The following is a 26,565-nucleotide window of genomic DNA, read 5'->3' on the forward strand; positions in this document are numbered from 1 at the left end:
AGCACTTGTACAACCCAGGACAGGATCTGCCGTACTGATTTTAACTGACTGTCATATGCCTCAGGGAGCCACTTTGAGGCCTTGTCCGCCATAGAAACATCTGGCTCCTAACTACTTGGTGCCCCTAATGTGTCTGCAACACACCATGCATTCACGCACCAAATTGCTCCCAGGAGAACGTAGGTGATCATGCCCTTTGGAGCACACCTGCTCTGAGCAAGGCTAAGCACCATGCCACTCTCTCACGGGCACATTGCCAATGTGGACAGTGCTAGGAATTTTTTTTTCATCTCTAGAGATGACACTTCGAGTTAAAGGGATACTATCAGATCAAATTTTATTTCTCAATTAAGCCATCTAGAGTCAGTGCCTCATACATGAGCAGCTCAAACTAAAATTGTGAGGGAGCAAGGGAGGACTGTTGGTTACTTCTAAAATGATATATTGGTACCTAGATGCCATGGTGATGGACGCCTTAGAAATGCAGATGAGCTTTTGTACTGACTTTTGCCCACTTCTAATTTGATGGGTTTGCAAGTTTTAGGTTTTTTTTTGTTTTTTTTTACATGTACCCGGAAGCTGCAATGGAGGACACTGGAATAACCAAAAGATCAGACGTTAAAGAACATTTTCTTGTATTTAAATTTTTTAAAATGCTCCCATTAAACACTTGGGAGACATTATGAGAGATCTAGCACCCCCCTCCTTCCTTCCTTCTAATTATCATCCTCCATCCTCTATTTCGAGTCAATGAAAATTGGCTGATGAATTCATGATCTCCCCTCCTTTGCCATCCGCTGATTAGAGATGCCAATCGCCTCCTCGGCTGGTCCTGGTTTTGCTTTGGGATGTCCTGGCTCTGCATATACTCTAGGACAATGTGCGTGGTGTTCATAGTGCTCATAATTGCCGCGGTGATCTAAGCGGGCTCCATGATCCCAGTGCTATGGCGTCCGGTCTGAAAAAAGGCGCGAAACTGATGGAGGGAGGGAGGGGCGACTGACGACATGGCGTACAGGTACTGGGAATTAAAATCAACAAAGGTGGCTGTGCATCAGGGAGAAACACAAACAACTGTCACACAGAATGGCCCGCCCTCAAAGATTGAACTCTAAACCCTGGGTTTAGCAGGCCATTGATTTCACGGAGGGAGGGGGAAGCAAATGAATACAGAACAAATCTGGTCCATCTATTTTTTACATCTTAAGCTGGCAGCAGATGGTGCAGCATGACTGATAGCCCTCAGCATCTTCTGGGTGCTTGGCAGAAGATACTGTACTATGACTGCTAGCCATCATCGTCAAGAATCAGATGCCCAGAGTGGAAAGTTTGGTGCAGTATTCCTTAGAGGTGCCTCTGATTGAACTCACTGAGGAGTACGACGACGACAGATACCAATCGTAATACGCCATACGCTGCCAAAAGGCAAGGAGCTGCTGCTGTGTAGCAATGCAGCCCCACATCTGCCAGCACACAGATAGCCAATGACGGCTACCAGTCATACTGCACCGTCTACTGCCAAAAGCCAATTAGCTGCTGCTGTGTAGCAATGCAGTACCACCTCTGCCGGCACCCAGATGACATATGGTGACGGTGAGCTGAGATGAGCGGGCTCCATGCTTGCCATGGTATGTCGTCTGCACAGGTAACCCAGGTAAAAAGGCGCGAATCGATTGTCTGCCATTGCTCTGACGGAGGGGGAGGGGCCTGACGACATGTACCCAGAACCCCCCGTGACACTGTTTTGCATGATCAGGCATTGGGATCTCAACCCAGAATTCCAATGGGCGGCGGAGACTGCGGGAACTGTGGGATAGCTACCCACAGTGCAACGCTCCAGAAGTCGACGCTAGCCTCGGTACTGTGGACGCGGTCCTCCAACTTAATGCACTTAGAGCATTTTATGTGGGGACACACACAATCGACTGTATAAAACCGATTTCTATAAAACCGGCTTATATAAATTCGATCTAATTTCGTAGTGTAGACATACCCTGAGTAATTGTTCCCACTAGAGGTGGTGAAGAACTTTGCTATTACTTCACAGCTTTCAGCCCCACCACAATCATGGAACAGAACCTAGGAAGGTAACGGGAAGTCATCATTTGTTATCTTTGCTACTGACAAGTTTTTAAAGACCTACTAACATGGGCCATACACAGGTTAATGTTGCGAACCTATGGATTTCAAGAACCATGAGCCATGTTCTGATTCCTAGTTTGGAAAACAAAGATATAATGAGCTAGCAAGTTTGTGCATCTCAGCATGCTGATATTTTGCTGTTAGCCTAGCAGTGTTTGTACAAGGCAAAAGTAGAAGGTGGTCATTCCATTTTCTTCCATCTATAGAGAAGTGAAGAATATCCTAGTACTTCAGGGGGGTCACTAGCTTCGGGTCACCAGAAGACTCTGTCAGTGTCTCCAGGAATAATACAAATGAAACTTTACAGCATAACCAGCAAAAGGTCTGCATGGTTTGGATTTATTTTTAAATAACGTTATTAAGATGCTCTGGATAGAGATATATCCTCTTTGCTGAGTTTTATTATAATTATTTCAATCCCTTTGAAATATGAGCTGCAAATGCTCGGATATATGGACTGAAACAATGACGATGACCATCCCGAAAACTATTAATGAAGACCACAGCTGTGAATTTCCAGCGTTTCTTCCATAACCTAGATTCTAGACAGCAGAGCCTGGCTGATTCGCACTGATTGCCCAGCAGCTATTGTGGGTTACAAGATTTTCACATTTCGGAAATAAGCGATCAAAACACATAGCACTTGGGGAGTTGGTTGCATCCGGTGTGCCTTCCTTTTAGTTCTGTTAGACTTCAGAGGACTGCATGTGTCATACAGGACAGGGTGTGAACATCATGGAGACCGAGTGATATAAACCCACATGACAACGCTCTTCCCACGATGCAGTTTACCCCCACAGCTCCTAGAAAGACACCTCCCCCCTCGGCTCTTGCACCTTTGCTGAGAAATGGGAGGAGGCCGCTAGCGCTGTAGTGAAATTAATTGGGCTTGTGGATTAGATAAACGAGAAGCGGTGAGGTTCTGATGCTCTGAGATGGCGACGGGGAGGGAATTCTACCAACCTCCAGGCAGGACCAGAGCGGGGCGCACTCTACCATCCCCCCCAGCAGAGACAGGGGGTCACTCTCCCCAGCACCCCCTCCCACAGCAGGACGGGGGCGGTTAATTTCTCAAGCACGCTACTACTAGGGTTACCATATCTAATAAATAAAAAAAGAGGACCCTCCACGGGCCCTGGCCCCGACCATTTCCCCACCCCCAGCCCCGCCCCAACTGGAGGCTCTGCTCCTCCCCTGACTCTTCGGCTCTGTTTAAGAGCCGGGCTGCCCGAGCACTACCGGCTTCGGGCAGCCCCCATGCCTCCGGACCCCGCGCCGCCAGAGCCCGGGAGGGGAAGTGCCCGGCCGGCGGCTGGGGTCCAGAGGCAAGGGGGCTGCCTGAAGCCCATAGCGCTCGGGCAGCTCGGCTCTTAAACAGAGCCAAAAGAGTCAGGGGAGGAGCAGAGCCGCCATTTTCCCGGACATGTTCGGCTTTTTGGCAATTCCCCCCTCCCGGGCTCCGGCAGCGCAGGGTCCGGAGGCATGGAGGCTGCCCGAAGCCGGTAGCGCTCGGGCAGCTCGGCTCTTAAACAGAGCCAAAGAGTCAGGGGAGGAGCAGAGCCTCTGGCCGTGGCGGCTCTGCTCCTCCCCTGACTCTTTGGCTCTGTTTAAGAGCTGAGCGCTACGGGCTTTGGGCAGCCCCCATGCCTCCGGACCCTGCGCCGCTGGAGCCCGGAAGGGGAAGTGCCCGGCCGGGGGCGCAGGGTTCGGAGGCATAGGGGCTGCCCGAAGCCCAAGCGCTACCGGCTTCACGGTTTGCCGGGCAGCCTCCAGACCCTGCGCCCCCAGCTGGGCGCTTCCCCTCCCAGGCTCCAGCTACGCTGGGGAAGCGCCGGCCGGGGGCACAGGGTCTGGGGGCTGCCCGGCAAACCATGAAGCCGGTAGCCCTCGGGTAGCCCTTTTCGCGTGGCTGGGAGTGGGAGGGGCGGAGTTAGGTCGGGGAAGGGGCGGAGTTGGGGCGGGGCTGGGTGGTGAAATGGGCGGGGCCAGGGCCCATGGAGGGTCCTCTTTTTTTATTTGTTAAAGATGGTAACCCTATCATATTGGGTTGATCTACCACTTCCCCCATCTCCACTACAGAAGCCTAGAAGTACAGTACATTTAGTGATAGCAATACCCAAACAAAAACAGTTTCAGGCTAAAAAAAAGGCATGGAAAAAAACCCAGCTGGGATCCACTCATCAAACACAGCAGCTCTTTACAAGAATTGAGGAACTCTTTCTTGGTAAATATGCCCAAGAGGCTGTTTCAAGAATAAGCATTACCCCAGGGTTGGATTTGGGCTCAAAGAGCACCACTAATAGAGTGGATTGAGCAGGACGCATGGGTTGGTGTAACAAGCCTCCAAGTTGGGACAAAAAGGCTCATCTATAACAAGGGCAGTCTCATCAGGCCTGTGCTCATCAAAAGCTGATGCCATTTGCTGGTTGCTCAGTGGCCTCTGTGAAAGGTGGTACTGGTCTCAGTTCTAGTGGACAATTGCTACTTGTGGCACCAACAGGTCTCAGCAGAGGCCAAGAACGGAATGATCCACTGAGTCTGAACCACATTGATGCTGCATGGACTCCATGAATCTGGGTTTGAGTCACATAAGTGAAGCAATTTGGTAGAAGCTTGTACTGCTGCCACCTCTGTAAGGACTTATTGTGTGAATAGGAAGGAGTCTTCAGTTTTCAAAGCTGCCAAGCCAGCAGTAGGGTGACCAGATGTCCCAATTTTATAGGGACAGTCCCAATTTTTGGGTCTTTTTCTTATATAGGCTCCTATTACCCCCACTTCCTGTCCCGATTTTTCACACTTGGTGTCTGGTCACCCTAGCCAGCAGCTTCCACCAGTCTGAAATTCACTTATAAAAAGTTCTGCTTGTCTAGAAAAAATTGAGCAGGACTCTGTAGCTGGAAGCAAGCCCAACCTGAGTGAAGCGGGGGGGGGGGGGGGCATTTTGCTGGCCAGTGAAAGGTCTGTCAGAGCTGGTCGCTGTGAGCCCACAGCTGGACCAGAGTCTCTTTCCCTTTTGGGGGACACAGGAGTGTCTACCCCAGAGGGGAGCTCAAAAACGAATGTTAGGTATACTGCCTCCACCATGGTCAGTGTCAAAGTCTCTGGCAGTAAGTTCAGGAGGCGGGTGTGACATTGCACTTTATATGATTTTATGAAAATATGCTAATGAGAGTGAATATAATGTAACTGGAATATGCTTCATGCAAAAGGTCTCCTATAATGTATCATTACAAAGCTTATAATCTACTGAGTGTGGTCATCATATTTGTATACATGTATCACTCTTGTATCTGAAACTAGAAATATAAAATATAACTCTGAGGGCCTATTGTAATTATGCAAAGTGTGGGCCATTATTGGTGGTTTGGAATCTTGATGGCTCCCATTAATCAGGACAATTGTCTGTAAATGGCTCTGTTTTACGTGTAAGTCTTCCTGTATACATCTGTGCTGGCAAGTGGGTAATTAAGTCTTACAATGACATGTGATCATGTCACCTGAACTGGAATCCATCTTTAACCCGTTTTTTTTCCATTGAGAAAGAGGGGTGGGAACCCAGTGAGGGGACAAAGGATTCCTGCCATATGCAAAAGATACATAAGTGGGTGGAACAGAACAAAGGGGGCGGCCATCATGAGAAATCCCCTAGCTACCACCTGAGATTGAACAAGGGCTGTACCAGGGGAAAGGATTGTACCCAGACTAGGAAGGCATCCAGTCTGTGAAAGAAACTTATTGAAACATCTCTAAGGGTGAGATTTTATCTGTATTCAGTTTTATTACTGTACTAGACTTAGACTTGTGGGTTTTATTTTATTTTTCTTGGTAATTTACTTTCTTCTGTCTGTTACTACTTGGAACCACTTAAATCCTACTTTCTGTATTTAATAAAATCACTTTTTACTTATTAATTAACAGGGGGGAGAACAAACAGCTGTGCATACCTCTCTATAAGTGTTACACAGGGTAAATTCATAAATTGTTTGCCCTCTATAAGCTTATACAGGGTAAAACGGATTTATTTGGGGTTTGGACCCCATTGGGAGTTGGGCATCTGAGTGTTAAAGACAGGAACACGTCTGTGAGCTGCTTTCAGTTAAGTCTGCAGCTCTGGGGATGTGGTTCAGACCCTGGGTTCGTGTTGGAGCAGACTGGTGTGTCTGTCTCAACAAGACAGGGTGTTGGAGTCCCAAGCTGGCAGGGAAAGCAGGGGCAGAAGTAGTCTTAGCACATCAGTTGGCAGCCCCCGGGGGGTTTCTGTGATCCAATCCGTTACACCATTGCCTAGGAATTAATCACAGGTTTCAAAAAAGTTAGACCAAATCTTTTCAAATTTGTCTGAGGTCCCTCTTCTCCAAAACATTATCTTCTTTTTAGCTGCTAAGTCCTCATATTACTGGGCCAAGCTTCTATCCCCAGAAGCAATTTGCTTTTCTATCTAAGCAATAAGCTGTTTGGCTACAATCATTGATCTAGAAAACCAAACTTCCTGTGAGTTAGAGCATTTCCAAAACACAGTTCTGGGAGGTAATTTTTAGAGATGTAGCCACTATCATATTAATCCTCCAACCTATTCTAGCTAAATGAATTGCGTCCTGAGATAGTCCAAAACACGTGGGCCAGTGTGGCTCCAGAAGTCTCCAGCAACAGTCAGTTTTGGTAAGGCCCATGCGCTAATTGAAACCTACGTGGGGACCAGAGTTAAGGAAACAGAATTTTCTGCTGGATCAGCCTTAATCATAGATCAGTAGTAGCAGAGATTGTAATGTTTTGCAAAAACAACAAAGGAGTCTGGTGGCACCTTAAAGACTAACAGATTTATTTGGGCATAAGCTTTCGTGGGTAAAAACCCATCTTCTTCAGATGCATAGAGTGAAAGTTACAGATGCAGGCATTATATACTGACACATGGAGAGAAGGGACTTACTTTGCAAGTGGAGAACCAGTGTTGACAGGGCCAATTCAATCAGGGTGGATGTAGTCCACTCCCAGTAATAGATGAGGAAGTGTCAATTCCAGGAGAGGAGAAGCTGCTTCTGTAATGAGCCAGCCACTCCCAGTCCCTATTCAAGCCCAGATATATGCCATCATGTGCCAGCAAGGCCCCTCTGCCATGTACATTGGCCAAACCGGACAGTCCCTCCGCAAAAGAATAAATGGACACAAATTGGACATCAGGAATGGTAACATACAAAAGCCAGTAAGCGAACACTTCAATCTCCCTGGTCATTCTATTACAGATTTAAAAGTCATTATCATTGAACAAAAAAAACTTCAGAAACAGACTTCAAAGAGAAACAGCAGAACTAAAATTCATTTGCAAATTTAACACCATTAATCTGGGCTTGAATAGGGACTGGGAATGGCTGACTGACTCCTTGTTGTTTTTGTAGATACAGACTAACACGGCTACCCCCTGATACTTGACACAATGTTTTGCAAGACACTTAATTATTGACTAGGATTCAAAGATATATACAAATCCGAATGAGGGAGGTTTTTTGGGCCAGGAGGAAGTTACAATAGGCTACAGCTGTTCAGGTGAATGCAGAAGTTTTTGGCTCCCAGGCCTGTACTCAGATTACTAGATGCTGCTGTCTCTCATGTTATTGTACTTTAATCACTTGCTTTTGCCCACTCTCCCAATAAACCATTTTATTGGTATGACAGTGGATTCCAGGTTGTACAATCACAGACAAAGACACACCTTGAGTGTATCTGTCATAACTATAAAGGGAAGGGTAACAGCTGTCCTGTGTACAGTACTATAAAATCCCTCCTGGCCAGAGACTCCAAAATCCTTTTCCCTGTAAAGGGTTAAGAAGCTCAGGTAACCTGGCTGGCATCTGACCCAAAGGACCAATAAGGGGATAAGATACTTTCAAATCTTGGGGGGGAGGGAAGGCTTTTGTTTGTGCTCTTTGTTTGGGAGTTCGTTCGCTCTTGGGACTGAGAGGGACCAGACATCAATCCAGGTTCTCCATATCTTTCTAAACAAGTCTCTCATATTTCAAACTTGTAAGTAAACAGCCAGGCAAGGCGTGTTAGTTTTACTTTGTTTTCTCAACTTGTAAATGTACCTTTTACTAGAGTGTTTATCTTTGTTTGCTATACTTTGATTCTGAGGCTAGAGGGAGGTCCTCTGAGCTCTTTAAGTTTGATTACCCTGTAAAGTTATTTTCCATACTGATTTTACAGAGATGATTTTTATCTTTTTTCTTTAATTAAAAGTCTTCTTTTTAAGAACCTGATTGATTTTTCCCTTGTTATTAGATCCAAGGGGGTTGGAACTGTATTCACCAGGAGTTGGTGGAAGGAAGGAGGGGGAGTGGTTAATTTCTCCTTGTTTTAAGATCCAAGGGGGTTGGATCTGTATTCACCAGGAGTTGGTGGAAGGAAGGAGGGGGGATGGTTCATTTCTCCCTGCTTTAAGATCCAAGGGGTTTGGATCTGTATTCACCAGGGAATTGGTGAAGAGTTTCTCAAGGCTTCCCAGGGAAGGGAATCCACTTGGGAATGGTGGCAGCGAAACAGATCTAAGCTGGTAGTTAAGCTTAGAAGTTTTCATGCAGGCCCCCACATTTGTACCCTAAAATTCAGAGTGGGGAAGCAGCCTTGACAGTATCAAGAAACTCAGTTGTTGTTGTTGGGTAGGTGTGGGTGTGTCTACCTACCTACTGGGGTCACCAACAAAACTCGTATTGTATTAAATGGAAGCAGAATTGGGCAAGTCTTGTTTTTGCCTCTTCCTTAACTGATCTTCACATTTTCCATTAGAACACCCACTACAGGGAAATACATTGAATAGACCTTGTTGTGAGAGGGAAAATCTTCCAACATTTCTGTTCAAGCCACTTCAATTCCCTTCTACAAGTGACTTTGAGGAAAAAAATTCCACTCTCAGTTACAACCTGCAAACTCAATTGCACAGATACCATGGTGATAGGTGCTATTTAAAAACCCAAGACAGATTAATAGTGTAAGTGGAAGCAGAATTTGGCGCAGAAGAGGGCTCTACCAGTCATTTTATTCTGACTGGTACTGTTACCAGGTGAGACTCATTACATCCTCATTTGGTCTCTTGTCCTGACATTTGTTAAGCAATCTTTGGTGCAGAGAGACAACGTCTTTTCTTTTGAGGGTCCAAAGATTTGTGAGGTATTAGGAGCTCTACCAATAGCAGATGGAGTTGCTTTCCATTGTCATACTTCTCCAGCCATTTCTCCCCAGGAAGCTAAGGTCTTTTAACTATAGTTCTGTGTCTTTCAGGAGAGAATATTAATTGAAAATAGATCTGATAACCCTGAGCTTTCTTCATTATAAATTAGATGAAAACCTAAAGATTTGATATCACTCTGGGCCAGCTGAGATTGAAAAGATGGATCCAGATAAACTGTTGAGACACAAGATTATTTCATTTTCAAGTGTATTTTGTAAGGCGGAGAACACCACAGGATTGGAAGCAGCAGAACCTTGAGACGCATTTCAAGTATCCAACAGATTGGGGGCAGCCTGAACCACCGAGAAAAATCAAATTGAACCAGAGAATTTTTTTTTTAAAGATCAAAAAAATTTAGTTAATGGGTTCAGTCACAGAGACTGTCTTGGGACTGTCACCTGATGTGCTGGAATTACCTCTAAGCCCGTTTTCCCTTCCAACTTGGGACTCCAGAACCCTGCCTTGTTGAGCCAGACATGCTAGCCTGCTGCAACAGAGACCCAGGTCTGGTCCACGCCCCCAAAGCTGCAGACTTTAACCAAAAACTGCTCAGCAGGTCACTTATCTCCAGCACCCAGTGGGATTTAAAACCCAAATAAAGCCGTTTTACTCTGTATAAAGCTTAGACAGGGTAAACTCATAAATTGTCCACCCTCCATAACACTGATAGAGAGATATGCACAGCTGTTTGTTCCCCCAGTTATCAATCACTTACTCTGGGTTCATCAATAAACAAAAGTGATTGTATTAAGTATAAAAACTAGGATTTAAGTGGTTTCAAGTAATAACAGACAGAACAAAATAAGTTACCAAGCAAAATAAAACAAAACACAACACGCAAATCTAAGCCTCATACATTAAGAGACTAAATACAGGTAAATCTCATCCTCAGAGATGTTCCAATAAGCTTCTTTCACAGACTAGACTCCTTCCTAGTCTGCACCCAAGCCTTTCCCCTGACCTTGTTAGTTCCAGCAGGCATCTTAGGTGAAAAGCAGGGGATTTCACATGACTGGCACCCCTCTTATCCTCCACCCTCCTTTATAGCTTTGGCACAAGGCAGGAATTCTTTGTCTCTCTGGGTCCGCACCCACTCTTCTAAATGGAAAATTACCAGGTTTAAGATGGATTCAAGTACCAGGTGGCATGATCACATGTCACTGCAAGACCTCATTCTCCATTCTTTCAGGGTTGGCCTGCACATGCCTAGGAAGGTTTGTGAGTAAACAGAGCCATTTACAACCAATTGTCCTAGTTAATGGGAGCCATCAAGATTTTAAGCCACCATTAATGACCCATACTTTGCATAGTTACAATAGGACTTCAGAGTAATACTTCATATTTCTAGCTTCAGATACAAGAATGATGCGTTCATACAGATAGGATGAACACACTCAGTAGATTATAAGCTTTGTAATCATACCTTACAAGAGACCTTTTGCATGCAGCATATTCCAGTTACATTATATTCACACTCTAGCATATTTCCATAAAACATATGGAATGTAACATCACAGTAACATCTTGCAAATCATTCCCATATCCAGAAATACTGGGGATGTCAGAAAAAGTTATGGAGCTTTACCAATTGTCTGTATATTTTCATCAACCAAGGAAACCTACAAGATCAGTTATAGACTAACAAATTTATTAGAGCATAAGCTTTCGTGACTACAGCCCACTTCTTCGGATGCATATACATAAGAAGTGGGCTGTAGTCCACGAAAGCTTATGCTCTAATAAATTTGTTAGTCTCTAAGGTGCCACAAGTCCTCCTGTTCTTCTTTTTGCGGATACAGACTAACACGGCTGCTACTCTAAAAAGATCAGTTATGTTAGTTCGCACTAAGGCCAGTCTGAGATGAACTTCATTTATTTCGGATTGCAGCATGGTTCTTTCGTACAGCAAGAAACCTTCTTTTCTTAAGGATCTCTCGCCTACCCATATCGTCATCCCACAGGTATTCTGGAGAAAGTATTTTGGTTGGTTTATGGTAAACAAAATACTTGTTTAAGTGACTCTCATCGTGCCAGATTGCCTCAATTCCATTGGCTTTGTCCACCATCATGGCTTCATGGCATTTCTTGGTCAACTTGTAAACCTCCATTACTGTTCCTCCAAAAAAGCCTCCAGCATAGTAGAAGTCACCCTCATCGCTGGGCACATAAGCTTGAGAAGCAGGTCGATGTTCGTAGGTGAAAGACTGACGCTCTGCAGCGTAGAAACCTGGGTGTAGTGTGCCAAACAAGTCGCTCAGGATCTCCACTCCAACTTGGTCATTAAACCTCATGTCTACATCCACACACACTAGGTAGCTGACCTCATTAATGAACCGCTGCTGAAAGAAGTTGCTGATCATTTCCATTCGTCGCATAGAGATTTCTTGCCACCTAGGGTAGTTTTGGACTGGCAGAACCACTTTTTTCCTTCCTTCTTTGAGCACAACTTCAGGAACTTCTTCTGGTCTGTCTGTGAAAATGTAATAGTTCACCCTATGTCCAACCATAAAATACATCTCTGCAGTTTCTAAAAACTTCTTGAGGAAGACTACATACCTAGAAAAAAAAAAGAAAGAAATTCTCTATTAGAAATAAAAGGCACTGTGGTAGAAGACAGGAAGAAGGGGATACAGAGAGCAACAAAGTGAAAGGATCAGGGAGACCCATAGGGTGTGCAGAAGAGGGAGCAGGTGGGGGAAATGGTGGAGGTGTAAGAAGGGGCAGAGATGTAAAGCATCTTGAAGGTGAGGATCAGGGCCGACTCTAGGATTTTTGCTGCCCCAAGCAAAAACAATTTTGCCCCCCCCCCCCGTTTTTTTCTTACCCCACCCCCGGCCCCGCCTCAACTCCGCCCCTTCCCCAAATCCCCAGCCCTGCCTCCTCCCCCATGGCTCTCAAGCCTAGGAGGGAGGGAGGGGGAGAAGCAGCACGCAAATCAGCTGTTTCACGCACCGTGGCATGCGAGCGGCAGCAGCGGAGGCAAGCTAGGGCGGCCGGGGCACATTTTTAGGGGCGGCATTCTGGCGCCAGCCATGCTGCCCCTAAAAACGTGCCGCCCCAAGCACCAGCTGGTGCCTAGAGCCGGCCCTGGTGAGGATGAGGATTCTGAACTTAGTGTGGAGAAAGACAAGAGGCAGTGAAAGGACTGATGGGGGCTGATGACATGGTTGGACTCACAAGAGGGATCTAGGATTTTAGCTTTTGTTCTTATTTATGGAGGGGAAGATGAACCAATTCCTACCTAGTTTGTAAAGCATTTTATGATGATCAAAGCTGTGTAAATGTCTGTTTTTCTTTCCTATGAAAGTAGCCAATTAATATAAGATTCCTATTAAGTAGTAACAAGTAACTGTGACTCCACCTAATGGGTTTTGTTGCAAGCAGGAATTGACAATGCTCATGAACAACAAAAAGAATCTGTTTTAGTCAGAAACAATGTTTTTCAAATATTTGTTGCTAGTTTCCTGGTTAGGATTATTTCCTTCCAAATACTGATGATCATCAACCTTCATCTCTTGAGCCATATTCAGCTGTTCAGGGCATTGCACGAGACTCTCATGGAATCCATGCTGCAGGAGCAAGTGAGGTCTTAGGTACTGCGGTGATCACGAGTGATCTGCCCATGAACACATGTGGAAGTGCTGAGAAATGAACCATAGACACGATACCACTCTGTCCCTCCCAAACAGCCAGGAAGGGAGTCTATCTGGGATGGATGAAGAGCTGACCTGTACCGTGCCTGAATTTGAACCTCTCGCTCTAGGGACTTTCAAAGCAAGGTACGCATCATCTCCTGAGAGATACTGAGTATCTTTAACTCCATTAACTTCAGTGAGAGATAAGGGCAAGCAGCACCTCTTAGGATTGGGCCTATATTACCACTTAGCCAGCCTTGCAGTGAAAATCAGAATTTTCTGTCATGTTCACATTCCAGCTCCATCCAAGCAAAATGACTTGTCTGGGCGGCCCAGGTGCAGATGCATTTCAAAGGTGTTCTGACTCGTTACACCTGCAGATGTAATGTGTTGTAAGAGCTGCCCCCCACATAGCCAGCTATGAGCCAAGATCTCTGGCAGCGGTTTGACATCAATGGTTGGGAAACAGCCAGGGCACTATGAGAGGGCCAGCAAAGGAACCTCTAGAAAAAAAATCCATCAAACCCCCTCAGTAGTAGAGGGGCCAGTTGAGGCACTACCCTCTTACAGAAATCAGCTCAAACCCAACAGGAATGAGGGGGCATATACAAGGTTTCATGGCAAACATCCACGCCCCCTTCATTTCACTATGGGAGGGATCAACATGGGAGTTGTACACTATACACTGTTAGAAATTAACATCAACCTCATTTGTTGTATATATGCCTAGCCCCTTTAGAACCCAGTACTAGTGAATGAGAAACATCCTACTGATCTTTGTCCTTGTTTGGCTGCCCTTTATACAGTAAACAGATATACATCATAGAGCGAAGATTGTAATTTTTCATTCAACATATTTAGCCTTGCTTGAAGATATTGATTTCTGATTCAAAGCTAAGCATTCTTAATTAAGCCCATTTCTCGGAACACAAAAACATGAAGGTGCTTCAGGAATCCTTTAGCAACTCCCCCTCCCCAAAAGAAGGGCATAAATATGCACCTTATCCCCAAGATATTATTGGGAAGAGACCCTAATTCATATTGATTCTGGGGAAGTTACAAACCATTGTGCCAGCATAACGTTAGGGGAGTGTTATGTTGCTTGGGGTTTTGTCTTTCAAAGTCCTGATTACATGTAATCATTATCAATCCCATTAAACTTTTCACAGGAGTAGGAGTATCCTACCCAGTATCCTCCACAAATTCAAACTTCAGTTCTTTCATCCCTCCTTCCCAAATTGGCCCTATATTTTCAAAATGGATCTGCTATTCTTTGCTTCCTATCCTATTTGTTGTGTCTCATTGATGTACGACATTGAACAGTTGCTGCATCTCACTGGTGGCCAAATCAGCCTTGCAAAACTGTTATAAATATTTATCAGCACAGGTACAAAAACCTACTTGTCCATTCTTAACAGGATCATAATAGAAAAATAATCATGATCTTTTACTATACTTTGATCTGGAGTCCTTTTGACCTTTAGCAATACATTTTGAAAAAAAATTCTGTTGGCAGGCAATAGCGCTTATAACCAGTGGTTGAACCTATGCTCCATGACTAACAAGGGCTTCGTTGTAGCAGGCACAGCCTTTGGAAAACAATGTTATTAAATAGTTCCTTAATCTGTGCTTGCATAGCTGGGTATGTCACAAACCACGCTAGGTATTTTCCTTCATTTACAAATCAGATAAAGCGCTGCTCAGCATGAAAGTCAAGTTCTTCCTTTGTAAGAAGGACTCTTGAAGGATGTCTCTCTGTGCCCAGTTATGTGATTGTATTTCTAAATATTCCACCCCAAGTAGAATGATAATGGTGTAGAGAGAAGATAGAAAACCACCTGTCGTGAAGTCAGCAGCGCCTAAGGTCAAAAACTTTGTTCCCAGAGCAAAGGGAAAAGAGGAATGTACATCACTCAACTTCCATAGTTGCCAATCCCTCCAGTCCCCCTCCCTCTGATACACATGACAAGCAGCTTAATCTGACCCTTTCTCACAGCTGTCAGACTCTCCTAATTTCCTCCTCCACCACACTGGAAAAGCCCTGTCCTTTCCCTGTCACTGAAATGCGTTTTAAGACAATCAGCAATCTTCCAACAAAACTCCTGCTTGGGAGAGGGAGGTGAACAGGGGATACCATACACTATCACTACACACAAAAAATTGGTTTCCCCACCTCCTCGTTGGTTATACATCACCTTTTGTACCTAACATAGTTCAGACTCACTTTTTGATAGCAAACACTGTCAGTCCAACAGTGACATTCCTTTGTCGGAACTGCTCATTCAGGATCTCGGAGTTATAGGTCCCTTCCCAAACTATTGGAGCAAACCATAGAGTCATCGTAAGGACGTCACTTCTCCTGTGGAAGAGGAAGTTTTCTTTAGAATCACACTGTAGAAGTAAGAAACACGGAGGCAGTTGCCTTCCCTACGTATAGAAAGACACTACCAGAGCCATGTGTTAAAGTTCAAAAACAGACAACTAACAGCTTTAAAGAATATACAACTCCATGAAGTCACAAGACATGTTGCACTAAGGCTATATAATGTAGCAGGTTACTGGGATCTATCAACTAATTAATGTTTGCACTGCACTAGCATCTGCCCAGCATGTCTGAGGTTTGTAACTGAACAAAACATTCTGGCTTGTACTTTATATAAAGACCCAAGTGTTTCTGAGATTTTGTATGCCTAAGTTAACACAGCGCAAGACAAGTTCAAATCCTTAAGGAAGTTTCTTGGTCATATTTTAGTCAATTAACTTTAGTTATATCATCTTGGATGTAACAAAACACTTATTTTTAGTTTTACTTACGATGGCTTTAGAATCTGTGGTTTTGTGTAAATCATCCTAAAAGAATAGTATGAAAACAAAAAATGATTTCAAGGTAAGGAAAGATTTCCATAGCTCTTTAAAAAAAAAAAAAAAAACAATCCTTTTCGAGTTTACAGACAAATAAAAGATTCCCACCAATCAGCTCCATTGAGAACTCAGTGACCCATACTCAGAACTCCAAAGGAAAGGGTTTTACTGTACCGCTGGTGACTTGAGTTTAAATCCTGGGTTAGGTCACATATGAACATAAATTTAGTGGTCTCTCTCTAGTCCCTAATGTTGGTTCACATCACAAAACCTCTATGCAGTGTGGCTTGACTGACAATCTATGCTCCTGCGAGGCTCAGAGGAAGATATTAAAAGTCAGGAATGAGGTGCATTAGCAAAGTGGTGGGAGCATACAGGATGGGGTAGAAAAGTTTTGCAGGTCGGGAATGCGGAACATTGATAGAGCTGTGTGTGGGGCTCAGAACTTGAATAGTAGAACTTCCTGGAGGTCAGAATTGAGGTGCAGACTGGTGTAAACCAAGCAATGTGAACATCCTTAGAGGGGAGAGGAATCCATGAGATCACCACTGAGAGCTTTCAAAGATCAGTAACATCTGAGCTTGTCTAAATCTCAGTGTCATCATGCTGTATTGATGATTCATAATCATGGTTATGAAGATCTTCCCTTTGACGGTGACAAACCCTTCATGCCAAGTGGCAGCTTTACAGATGTCAGCCAGGGGAACTTTGCATAAGAAAGCCACAGAGGTAGCCACAGATCTAGTGGAGTGAGTTCTGATGCCGGCTGGAGGTGTAACTTTCTTTATCCGATAGCACAATCGGATGCACTCAGAAATCCAGTTTGAAAGTCTCTGGGTAGAAATAGGCATCCCTTTGGAACGGTCTGCGATGGAGACAAAAAGTCTAGAAGAGCTTCTAAAAGGTTTGGTTCTATTCAAATAGAAGGACAAGGCCCTGCGTACATCTAATGTATGCATTGTGACTTCGAAAGAGTTTGCATGTGGTTTCGGAAAGAAGGTCGGTAGGTGTATCGGCTCATTAATGTGGAATGAGGAATGCACCTTTGGAAAAATTTGGGGTGTAATCTAAGGGTAACCTTGTCCTTGAAAAATAGCGTATATGGTGGATCTGCCATAAGAACTGCTATTTCTCCTGCCCGTCTGGCAGAGGTAATTGCCACTAAAAATGCTCCCTTTTACACCTTTCGATGAAAACAGCAAGCGGCTAGAGGCTCAAATGGTTGTTGAGTTAGGCAGGATAGTACTAAATGAAGGTCCCACGGAGTGGTAGGCGGTTTAATGTCTGGGTATAGGGCTTGGAGTTCCTTGAGGAAACGCTTGGTGATTGGATGAGCAAAACCAGAGTTATCGTTGATTCCGTCATGAAAGGTTGTAATAGCAGCTAAATGGACTCTGATGGAGCTGAAAGAAAGGCCAGATTGCTTAAGGTCCAATAGGTAGTCAAGTATGAGCGGGAGAGGTATCGACGTGGGAGAAAGTTGTTTAGCTGAACACCCTTGTGTGAATCGCTTCCACTTTCATAGATAGGTGGTGCGAGTAGATTGTGTTCTGCTATGTAGGAGCACTCTTTGAACTTGGTCAGAGCAAGCTAGTTCATTTTGGGAGAACCATGTAAGAACCAGGCTTTAAGGTGAAGCATGGATAGATTAGGGTGAAGAAATCGGCCGTGTTGCTGTGATAGGAGGTTCGGAGTGAGAGGCAACGAAATTGGTGGTCAAATTGACATTCTGGTGAGGAACGGAAACCACGGTTGTCTGGGCCCTCACCGGGACAATCAGGATCACCATGGCACAATCTGTTTGTATCGTTGTCAGAACTCTGTGGAGAACCAGTATTGGGGGGGAAAGCATAGAGTACGTTCCGGTGCCAGGGGACCATGAATGCGTCTCCCAGGGAATGTTTGCCCAGTCCCGCTCTGGAGCAAAATTCGGGACGTTTCGTGTTTTTCGCAGTTGCAAAAAGGTCTATGGTTGGGTGACCCCAAATGTGGAATATGTTGCGGATGATTGTCTCGTTTATCTCCCATTCGTGATCCCAAGGAAAGCGTCTGCTTAATTCGTCCGCTGTGGTATTCCTAACTCCGGGAAGATAGGCAGCTGATATCCGGATGTTCTTCACAAGGCACCAATTCCAGAGCTTCATAGCCTCTGTGCAAAGCGAGTGAGAGCGAGCTCCTCCCTGCCTGTTTACATAGAACATGCAGGCAATGTTGTCTGTCATTATGCGTACATGTTGATTCCTGACTAGTGGGAGGAAGTGACGGCAGGCATTGCGTATGGCTCGAAGTTCTAGGACATTTATGTGCAGGGAGGTTTCGGTTGAAGACCATAGCCCCTGGACTGTGTGGTGAGACATGTGTGCGCCCCATCCTGTGAGGGATGCATCGGTAGTCATTATGAGGGATGGAGCATCCTGGAGAAAGGGGACTCCCGAACAGAGGTTGGAGGGAACGGTCTACCATAGTAGAGAGTCTGACTCCAAAAGGTATGGAGAGAGGCTTGTTTAGACCTTGCACATTTGGTCTGTAAACCGGTGGCCAACCAAGCTTGGAAGCATCTCATGGACAGTCGTGCATTTTGGACCACGAAAGTGCACAAGGCCATGTGACATAGTAGTTGTAGGCAGTCTTGGGCAGTGACCTGGGGGCTGTTGCGAAGTTTTATGGCCAGTAGTTTTATGGTGTTGAAGCAGACGGGTGGGAGAGATGCCAATCCCGTCCAGGAATCGAGGTCTGCTCCTATGAACTCCAGGTGTTGGGTGGGACATAATGTGAATTTGTTTTTGTTTATTTGTAGGCCGAGAGATAGGAAACAATTGATGGTGAGTCGCGTGAATCGGAGAGTTTCGTCGAACGTTGAAGCTTTGAGGAGGCAATCGTCGAGGTAAGGAAATATTATGACCCCTTGTTTCCTGAGGCAGGCAGTGACTATGGCTAGGAGCTTGGAAAAAAACACGGGGGGCAGTGGAAAGACCGAAGGGTAGAACCCTGTATTGAAAATGTGTTGAGCCAAGGGTAAAACGAAGGAATCGTCTGTGGGCTGCATGTATAGTCACATGAAAATAGGCGTCCTGTAGGTCGAGGACTGAAAACCAATCGCCCTGCTCCAGCGCTGGAATTAGGGTGGTGAGAGTAACCATCTTGAACTTTTGCTTTTTCATAAATTTGTTGAGCTGCCTGAAGTCGAGGATCGGTCGCCATCCCCCAGTTTTCTTTTCTGTTAAGAAATAATGGGAATAAAAGCCCTTCCCTCTGTGTCGTTCGGGCACAAGTTCCACTGCTCCGAACTGAAGGAGATGTTGTACTTCTTGGAAGAGCAGTGGCTCGTGAGAGGGGTCCCTGAAGAGGGACGGGGAGGGTGGGAATAGAGTAGCCAATTGTGACGACCTCTATAACCCACTTGTCGGTGGTAATGCTCTGCCATTGATGGGAGAATGGTCGTAGGCAGTGTCCAAAAATAGGTACAAATCTGCTTATTAGTTGGAGGGGGTTGAGGTGTTACCGAAGAATCGGGACGACGACGCTTGCCCTTGAGTCCTTCATTGAATGAAGTACGTCGTTCGTGGTGGAAGCAAAGGGTTTGTCACCGTCAAAGGGAAGATCTTCAATGGTACTCTGGACCTCTTGAGGAAAGGAAGAGGATGAGAGCCATGAACCTCGGCGCATGACCACTGCTGCGGTGGTGGATCTTGCTGCAGTATTGGCTGCATCGAGGGCTGCTTGAAGAGCGGTACGTGGTATGATTGGTCCCTCAGAAACTAAAGCTGTGAATTGTTGCTTCTTTTCTTCTGGAATGTCATCAATAAAGTCCATGAATGTGGTATAGTTTCTGTGGTCATATTTTGCGAGAACTGCAGTATAATTAGCAATATGAAATTGTAGCGTTGAAGATGCATATACTTTATGTCCAAGGAGGTCCAAGCATTTACTGTCTTTGTTGGATGGCATGGAGCGGGAATACTGCTGTTTGGTCCTTTGGTTGGCTGTGTCTATGACCAACGAGTTTAGCGCTAGATGGATAAAATGGAATTCAGAGCCCTTAGAAGGGATGAAGTACTTGCGATCCGCTTGTTTACAGGTAGGTAGGCTTGTAGCGCGAGTCTGCCAGATGGCCTTAGCAGGTTCTAAAAGGGCTGCGTTGATTGATAATGGAACCCTAGAGGAAGAAGAGGGCTGTAGGATGTCCGTTAACTCATGCTGTTGTTCAGGGACCTCCAAGTCTTTTTAAAAAGAAGGTCTTGAAATTTTGAGAAGTCATCCGAAGATGTTGGGGGAGGGGGAAGTAAGGCTTCTTCAGGCGTTACCTCCAGGTCTACTGGAATAGGAGCAGGACGTGATTGATCCTGCAATTGTGACGGTGCTGCCTGGTGTCTTGCGTTGGTGGCAGGTTCGTCAGCTTGTGGCGCTAGGCAGGTGTTGCGCCTGGTTGTGGTGGAGTAGCGAGTGTGTTCTTGAGGATACGATGCCCATGGGACCCAATATTGCCACGGCAGTGGGAAGGGCATAGGTGGTGCCATGCAGGGATTCACACACACCACGGGGCAGAATCCTGAGAGTAGGATGAGGTAATTTTTCTATGACCTCTGTTGAGTGGGATCTGAGGATGGGAACCTTGATATGGTGAAAAATCCCCCTGCGGTCCAGCTTCCTTCTCACTGGAGGAAGGCTGTCCAGACCCTGATTCAGCCATTGGAGAGAAGCAGGCATTCAGCGGGGGTGACTGCAGGATAGGTGACACGAGCAGGTCCCTTGACTGAGTAAACCGCAGTGCCGAGGCTCCTGTGTGAGGTAAACGCTGTTCGGGAGGAATCTGCTGTGAGGAAAAATTCCTCTGCACCGGTGTTTTGAGCCTTGACTCACTGCCAGTCAGCTCGGCGGGTGTCGGTGCCAGAGCCGGTGCCGGGAGATCAATATCAGCCTGTGGGGGGGGTCAGGCAGGTCGTGATATGTCGGCACCGCGTCCGTCGCGGTGCCGAACGGTGCCAGAAGAGAGGCAGGCAGCTGGAAGCCTGAAGCCTCGGCACCGGATCTTCGCGCCGCCGCCGCAGCTGCAGGCGGGTTTTGCCCGGTGCTGGAGGAGCCCAGCGTGTCAAACGTGCTCAAGCGAGGGAGCACCGGGAGGGAAGTGGTAGACCTGCCCGGAGAAGTCTTATCCCGCAGGGTTTCCTTTGTGGATGACAGAAGGTGCCCTTTTTTTGAAGTTTTCTTATGGTTCTTTCAGGCGGGGGGGCTGTGGTGGGCAGCAGAGCCGGAATCAGCGCCTGGGTCTGAAGCCGACTCTAGGGATTTCTGAAGGAGGAGCAGTTTTAGTCGAAGTTCCCTGTCCTTCTGTGCCCTGGAGCTAAGTTTACTGCAGTGGGCACATTTTTGGGGGATGTGGGTCTCCCCCAGACATTTTATACATTTTGAGTGGCCATCTGACAGAGGGGTTGGCTTCTTACAGGTAGAGCAGCGCTTAAAGGCCGGGAAGCCAGGCATGTTCGAAGCGGCTGCGGCTGACAGGAAGGAAGAAAAAAAATTTTTTTTTTTTAATTAAAGAAAAAGATAGAAAATGGTAACCAACTACGACTAACAACAAACTAACAACAAACTAACTAACTAGAAGGGTAATTGTAACAAGAGGAAGAAAGCTCTTAACGAGTCTGCTGAGCTCCGTCTCAGGCTGGGGATGGTAGAGAAGGAACTGAGGAGACCGGCCGCGCATGCGTACTATTAAGGTATATTCAGAGCAGGGGGGCAGGCTCTGTGCGTGTGTGGCCAGTACGAGTACTGTTGCAAAAATCTCCCAGCGAAGGCGCAGGGACACACCAACACCTGGAGTGGAGCACCCACAGGGACATCTCTCGAAGAAGAAGTAGTGGAATTAACAAAAGGTCCTACCTTAGTAGATTTACTTTGTGAAAGTCATCCAAGTCTTGGGTATTATTGCTACAGAAAGAAAACATGTCACATTTAGTGTTTGGTTGTTTTTTTAAAAAAAAAACACAGCATGGAACAAAATAGCCAGTTACCAGAAATTTCAAGATTTACACCATTCAAATATTTAACAGAAAGGAATAAAAGATTCCACCTTGGTTGTTTTATTTCCTGTGCCTCATCCAAGTCATGGTTACTTTTGCCATGGAAAGAAAGTGCTGAAAATTGAATACTGTAATTTATTAATTAAAGTTTGTATGGCCACTGTCAGGCACAGAGAGCCGAATGCCCATCCCCTTTCTCCAAGCCAGCACATGGCACCACCTTGTATGACAGCAAGAGAGGAAATACTGTTCCTTTTTGTTGGTGGGGGCACAGCAGGAAGAAAAAGGTTTTCCACCACAAAGACAATCCTGATTGGGAGGCACACTGCCATTTATTTCACATTACCACCTCTGGTAATGATGTCACGCCATCTGGCAATCTCCCACTCTATGTCAACAGGTAGGTCAAGTTTCTCTGGAATTATCTGCTGACATTGGGTGGATGGGGTTCTCTCATTGTCCCTCTAATTACCTAGGAGTACTTTTACCTGTGTACTCTTACTGAATCAAATTCTGCTCTGCAACTGATAGGCATCATTGAAAGACCAGAACCAAATATAATGACAAAAGTAAGAGATTATTTCTTGCAATTACTATACTATTCTGTGCAGTAGTTATGCTATATAGACTATCCTGTATTATATATCAGGAAGGTTGCTTTGAAACCTTAATTCTGCCCCATAGCGCATATGCCTTGGGTTACAGTCTTTAATTACATGATCACATACTATTTTTTCCACAGGACCCCTGGCTCATTCAATGCATAGGGCATATGGTGCCATACAAATTAGTTTATATGAAGGCTGGGTGCACACATATTGAATAGCTGCTTGTTCATTGAGCACTAACTCTTTTCATTTTGTTGTCTTTTTGTGTGGTAAGAACTGAGAATGAACGGTTTGAAGGCTGAGAGGCATAAGGGATGCTGGGAGTCCATGAGGGAGTGTGAGGCTGAAGGGGAGAGAGGGACACACAGACAGGTCTGGCTGGCTGGCAGGAGGAAATGAGGCTTTTAAAGATGACCCATAAACGAGCCATCCCTCACTAGAGAAGGAACGGCAGGCAGTGTTTTCAGAAAGCAATTAATTACACCTTTGGATGCCAGCCCAAATAGTGCCAGAGATTCAATGCAGGTGAGAGAAAATGGGGGAATAGGTCTGCACAGAACATCCATAACTAAACCCCAAACCGTGCAACTCTCACCTGCTCCTGTATTCCATTGCAAGCTCAGATCAGGTAGTCAAGGCTCACACTTCTTTGCCCAGTTCTTACTAACATGGCAGCCAGTTTGTGATTTTGTGTCAAGATCAGACAATAGGTGAGACTCCGCTGTTTATCTGTGGCTGTTGGTGTCATTAGGAGGTTGGCAGAGGACATGAACATATGAAAGGACCTTTCAGAGCCAGTTTACGGAAATACATAAAGATCCCAGGAAAAATGCTCAGCAAGCATAGATAGCTCCATTGAAGTCAGTGGAGTACACGGACTTATACCAGCTGAGGACCTGGTCCCTTAATGTATCTAATTCAGAAAAAGGTAAGCACTGGCCCAGTGCTCTCCCCCTCCACCTGCCTCTGAGGAGCCACTGCTAGTTTCAGTTCAGTTTTCATTTGACATTTGGTAGCAAACCCTAAGTCTAAAGTAAAGTAGAAGAGGTTAGGAATCTCAGCAACATGGAACTGATTTCCAGAGCTCTAATTGTGAGACCTCAGATGCTCACAAAATCCAGACAAGTCCAAAAGGGAATAGTTACCTCATTGTGCTGGAGATCTTGATTGGTGCGTCCAGCCCGGTATCATTGGACGTATACCTGCAATAAATCCAATCATCATGTCAAACATCTAAATAATATAAAAACTTTACACTTAAAAAAAAAATCTAGTCCGATATCCAGGCATCTTTAAAGACACAAACCATAGAACCAATCAACCAAAGCCAGCGGTTTATCCTCACAATAGAACCAAACCCAGCCAAAGGAGAAAATGCAAAGGTTGCTAGAATGCCGTGGTAGGTGAAGCAAAGTAGTTTCATATTATCATCTGTCATGCACTGAGAGTGCACTCAGTGATCTCTCATGGTCTCTGCATCAAGGAGCTTACAGATTAAATCACCATTGGAAGGCCAAACTAAAAGATAATTGAAAAGAGTTATATGGCAAAACAGATGTACTGCGTTACTAACCAAGCTTGTGAAGACCTTACACTCAACAGTATTTCTGTCTGTATGAATGTTACATGATAACGCTTCAACTTCTGTTTCAAATGCTCCATTGTTTTTAAATTTAGCTCATTTTTATTTAAAAGATGAAATACACCCCAAAACGACCTGAAACTGAAAACAAAACTTTTTGTTTCACCTAAAACAATTTGGGGGGAGGGGGAGGGGGCGCGGCAAGAAACTGAAAAAAAATTCAGTTTCAGGTAGAAACCAACTTTTTTTTTTTCTTCTGTTCAGCACCCAATCTGGAAAAAAAATAAATCAGTTAGACAAGCTTGGGAACTTACATTCATAACTCTGCTAGACACTGAAAACCATGGACTCTGGCTTTATGGCTCATTATAACAATTTGTAACACATTGTACTGCCAACTAACCCGCAATTGCTCACTTCATTTTAGGTGGTCTCCCATAGCACGTGTGACACACACATCCCCCTTATATGTAACAATCTGTCCCAACTTGTATTTAGCCCAGATACTCTGGTTACTTTCCCCACCGGAAGAAGAGCTCTGTGAAACTCGAAAGCTTGTTTCTTCCACCAACGGAAATTGGTTCAATAAAAGATATTGCCTCATCTACCTCATCTCCTGGAACCAACACGGAAAATCACATTGTGGACTCATGTTCAATTTGTGATCCACTATAACCCCCGGATGCTTTTCAGCAGTACCACCATCTAGCCAGTTATTCCCCATTTTGTAGTTGTGCATTTGATTTTAACTTGCTTACTTTGCCCTTGTCTTTACTGAATTTCATTTTGTTGATTTCAGACCACTTATCCAATATGTCAAGGCTGTTTTGAATTCTAATCCTGTCCTCCAGAGTGCTAGTGACCCCTCCCAGTTTGGTGTCATTGTTAATTTTATAAGCATATGTAACCAGGGTGGGCAAGCTTTTTGGCCCGAGGGCCACATCTGGGTATGGAAATTGTATGGCAGGGCATGAATACTCATGAAATTGGGGGTTGGTGTGCGGGGTGTGGGCTCTGGGGTGTGGCTGGGGGATGAGGGTTTCGGTGGACAGGAGAGGATCAGAGATGTAGCCCCCGGTGGTACTTACCTCAAGGAGCTCCTGGAAGCAGCGGCATGTCCCCCTTCCAGCTCCTATGTGGAGACACAGCCAGGCGGCTCTGCGCCCTGCCCCATCTGCAGGTGCTGCTCCTGCAGCTCCCATTGGCCATGGTTCTCAGCCAATAGGAGCTGTGGTGGTAGTGCTTGGGGCGGGGGCAGTGTGCAGAGCCCCTTGTCTGTCGCTGTGCGTAGGAGACAGAGGGGGGACACGCCGCTGCTTCCGGGAGCCATGCAGAACCATGGCACGCGCGGAGTGGGGCAAGCCCCTGGCTGGAGCGGGGCAAGCCCCAGATCCCACTCGCCAGCAGGAGCTCGAGGGCCAAACTAAAACGTCAGAAGGGCCAGATGCGGCCCCCGGGCCGTAGTTTGCCCACCCCTGCTGTAGAGGGTCATGCACTAAGTTCCAGAAGTCTCAGGTTCAACCCTGCCTGCCGACAAGTTGGGTCTGTGGGCATTACACATACTTGGATAATGAAGTAGAGAGTCATTAATAAAAAGACTGAACAGTACTGGCCCCAGGACAGACCACTGCAGGATTCTACTAGATATATCCTCCCAGTTTGACAGCGAACCATTGAGATCTACACTTTGAATACAGTCTTTTAATCTGTTTTCAATACACCTTATAGGAGTTTAATCTAGACCACTGGTTTTCAAACTTTTTTTCTGGGGACCCAGTTGAAGAAAATTATTGATGCCCACAACCCAACAGAGCTGGGGATGAGAGGTTTGGGGTGTGGGAGGGGCTCAGGGCTGGGGCAGAGGGTTGGGGTGAAGGGGGTGGGGCCAGAAATGAGGGGTTCAGGGTGTGGGAGAGGGTCAGGGCTCTGGGCTGGGGGTGCAGCCAGGGATGAGGGGTTTGGGGTTCAGGAGGGGGCTCTGGGCTGGGGGTGCAGGCTGGGGCTCCGGGTTTGGGGGGCTCAGGGCTGGGGCAGGGGATTGGGGCGCTAACTTATCTCCGCCGGCTCCCGGTCAGTGGCACAGCTGGGGGCCAGAGGCAGGCTTCCCGCCCATCCTGGCACCGCAGACCACGTTGCGCCTGAAGCGGCCAGCAGCAAGTCCAGCTCCTAGGCGGAGGCACGCAAGCAGCTCCGTGCGGCTCTTGCCCACAGGCACTGCCCCCCGGCCCCGGTGCAGAGCCGGTGCTTGGGGCAGCGCGAGGAGCCCCATGGCACCCCTGCCTAGAAGCCGGACCCACTGCAGGCCGCTTCTGGGGCACAGTGCGGTGTCGGAACAGGTAGCTGAGCAGCATCGCCAACGATGTCCCGGTCGGCGGTGCTGACCAGTGTGACCCAGTGCCTGACATGCCACCACCCAGCACTGGGTCGCAACCCGCACTTTGAAAAACGCTGCTCTAGACCATATTTCCCTACTTTGCTTATGAGAATGTCATGTGGG

General features: G+C 46.1%; 3 protein-coding genes across 6 annotated transcripts in view; 1 reads left to right on the forward strand and 2 right to left on the reverse strand.

Annotated features, from left to right (window-relative positions):
• LOC101944820 (histo-blood group ABO system transferase 1-like) overlaps positions 1 to 26,565 on the reverse strand; it is a 53,017-nt gene that overhangs the window by 17,741 nt on the left and 8,711 nt on the right. The window lies entirely within an intron of this gene.
• LOC101943564 (histo-blood group ABO system transferase) overlaps positions 6,938 to 26,565 on the reverse strand; it is a 28,454-nt gene continuing 8,826 nt past the window's right edge. The window contains exons 3-7 of one of the 3 annotated variants that reach the window (XM_065572366.1): positions 23,632 to 23,688; positions 21,739 to 21,786; positions 15,811 to 15,846; positions 15,221 to 15,355; positions 6,938 to 11,917 (exon numbers count right to left, since the gene is read on the reverse strand). In XM_065572366.1, the coding sequence (XP_065428438.1) occupies positions 11,230 to 11,917; positions 15,221 to 15,355; positions 15,811 to 15,846; positions 21,739 to 21,786; positions 23,632 to 23,688 (964 nt within the window). In that variant the 3' untranslated portion in view covers positions 6,938 to 11,229. The remainder of the gene's footprint in view (positions 11,918 to 15,220; positions 15,356 to 15,810; positions 15,847 to 21,738; positions 21,787 to 23,631; positions 23,689 to 26,565) is intronic. The other 2 variants (XM_008169108.4, XM_065572367.1) reach the window with 2 other exon arrangements.
• Positions 16,582 to 26,565, forward strand: part of MED22 (mediator complex subunit 22) — a 31,698-nt gene continuing 21,714 nt past the window's right edge. Inside the window, exon 1 of one of the 2 annotated variants that reach the window (XM_065572379.1) lies at positions 16,582 to 18,742. The gene's annotated coding sequence lies outside the window, so the exon portion shown is untranslated. The remainder of the gene's footprint in view (positions 18,743 to 26,565) is intronic. The other variant, XM_065572375.1, reaches the window with a different exon arrangement.

This window comes from Chrysemys picta, chromosome 18, assembly GCF_011386835.1.
Source record: "Chrysemys picta bellii isolate R12L10 chromosome 18, ASM1138683v2, whole genome shotgun sequence".
NCBI classification, from domain to species: Eukaryota; Metazoa; Chordata; order Testudines; family Emydidae; genus Chrysemys; species Chrysemys picta.